Source organism: Triticum dicoccoides, chromosome 2A, assembly GCF_002162155.2.
Source record: "Triticum dicoccoides isolate Atlit2015 ecotype Zavitan chromosome 2A, WEW_v2.0, whole genome shotgun sequence".
Lineage (NCBI taxonomy): Eukaryota > Viridiplantae > Streptophyta > Magnoliopsida > Poales > Poaceae > Triticum > Triticum dicoccoides.
In genome coordinates, this window is record NC_041382.1 from 746973357 (window position 1) to 746974400 (window position 1044).

The following is a 1044-nucleotide window of genomic DNA, read 5'->3' on the forward strand; positions in this document are numbered from 1 at the left end:
CCTTACTATCACAAACAACACAAGCAGGACAATTTTTGATAATTCTCCTCGTGAATGTCAGGCACATGTGGTGGTTGACTCGGACACCATATTTACAAAATTTGTGATAATTCTCTTAGACCATGAGAAAAATCGATCCTACTCAATTTTACTACAAAATGAGTGGTACCTTTTTCCAGTATATTGAAAGATTTGTAAAATATAATATAATGCAACAAATATTTATTTATTCCCTTTGTTGAATTCAAATTTAAGGTCATTTGACATTCATACCACCATACCATCTATACTTTGGTATCACTAGATATGTTGGCGCACGAGCCTCTTGTTACATTGATCTTTAAATCGCGAAGTATTTTGTTGTTCCAACAAACTGCATAATCAGTCAAGCATCTATCGCAATCTGCAACACGTACAATGCCTCCATCTTTGTCGCTGGTTTCCAGTTGATCAGTGAGATCATCCTTGAGGAACTTCTTGAACCAGCCAGCAGAGCGCTTGGGGTACCGCTTCAGACCATGGTCGTAGTCCACAAAGTGTAACCCAAACCGCACCGTGTACCCGCTCGTCCACTCGAAGTCATCGAGCAGTGACCACACGAAGTACCCCTTCACGTTTGCCCCATCCCTGCAGCAGTTGATGTCTGATTTAGAGGCTTGTCGACAGATTTTGACTGTAAAATTAAGCATAGTTCTGACCTGATCGCACTCAACAGGGCATCAAGGTGCCTGTGGTGGAAGTCTATCCTAGCGTCGTCCTTGAGGGCTTCCTTGAGTGGTAGGCTCTTATTGTTGGCTTCGTCAATTCCTAAAATACACAGAGAGACAAATAATTGTTCAGATAAGTTATTGGGTCTGTCTAGAAATCAGTCAATCAGGTGACGTCATCTATGTTAAATTAGGCCTGTTTTATCTTGTGGGCCGCTGGCTTGTATTTTTCCTCCTGTGGGCTTATGTTCTGGGTCATAAAAGGCATGGTGGGCTTCACCCACGTGGTCACGGTCAACATCTTCCTCCTCAACTACAGCGTACAAACGATTCTCAA

The 1044-nt window shown here is 42.4% G+C and overlaps 1 protein-coding gene across 1 annotated transcript in view; it reads right to left on the reverse strand.

The window, feature by feature from the left end:
* Positions 1 to 234: 234 nt before the first annotated feature.
* The window catches only part of LOC119352227 (beta-glucosidase 12-like), a 17005-nt gene continuing 16195 nt past the window's right edge, over positions 235 to 1044 (reverse strand). Inside the window, exons 12-13 of the mRNA XM_037618929.1 lie at positions 699 to 807; positions 235 to 627 (exon numbers count right to left, since the gene is read on the reverse strand). Of these exons, the coding sequence (XP_037474826.1) occupies positions 285 to 627; positions 699 to 807 (452 nt within the window). The 3' untranslated portion in view covers positions 235 to 284. The remainder of the gene's footprint in view (positions 628 to 698; positions 808 to 1044) is intronic.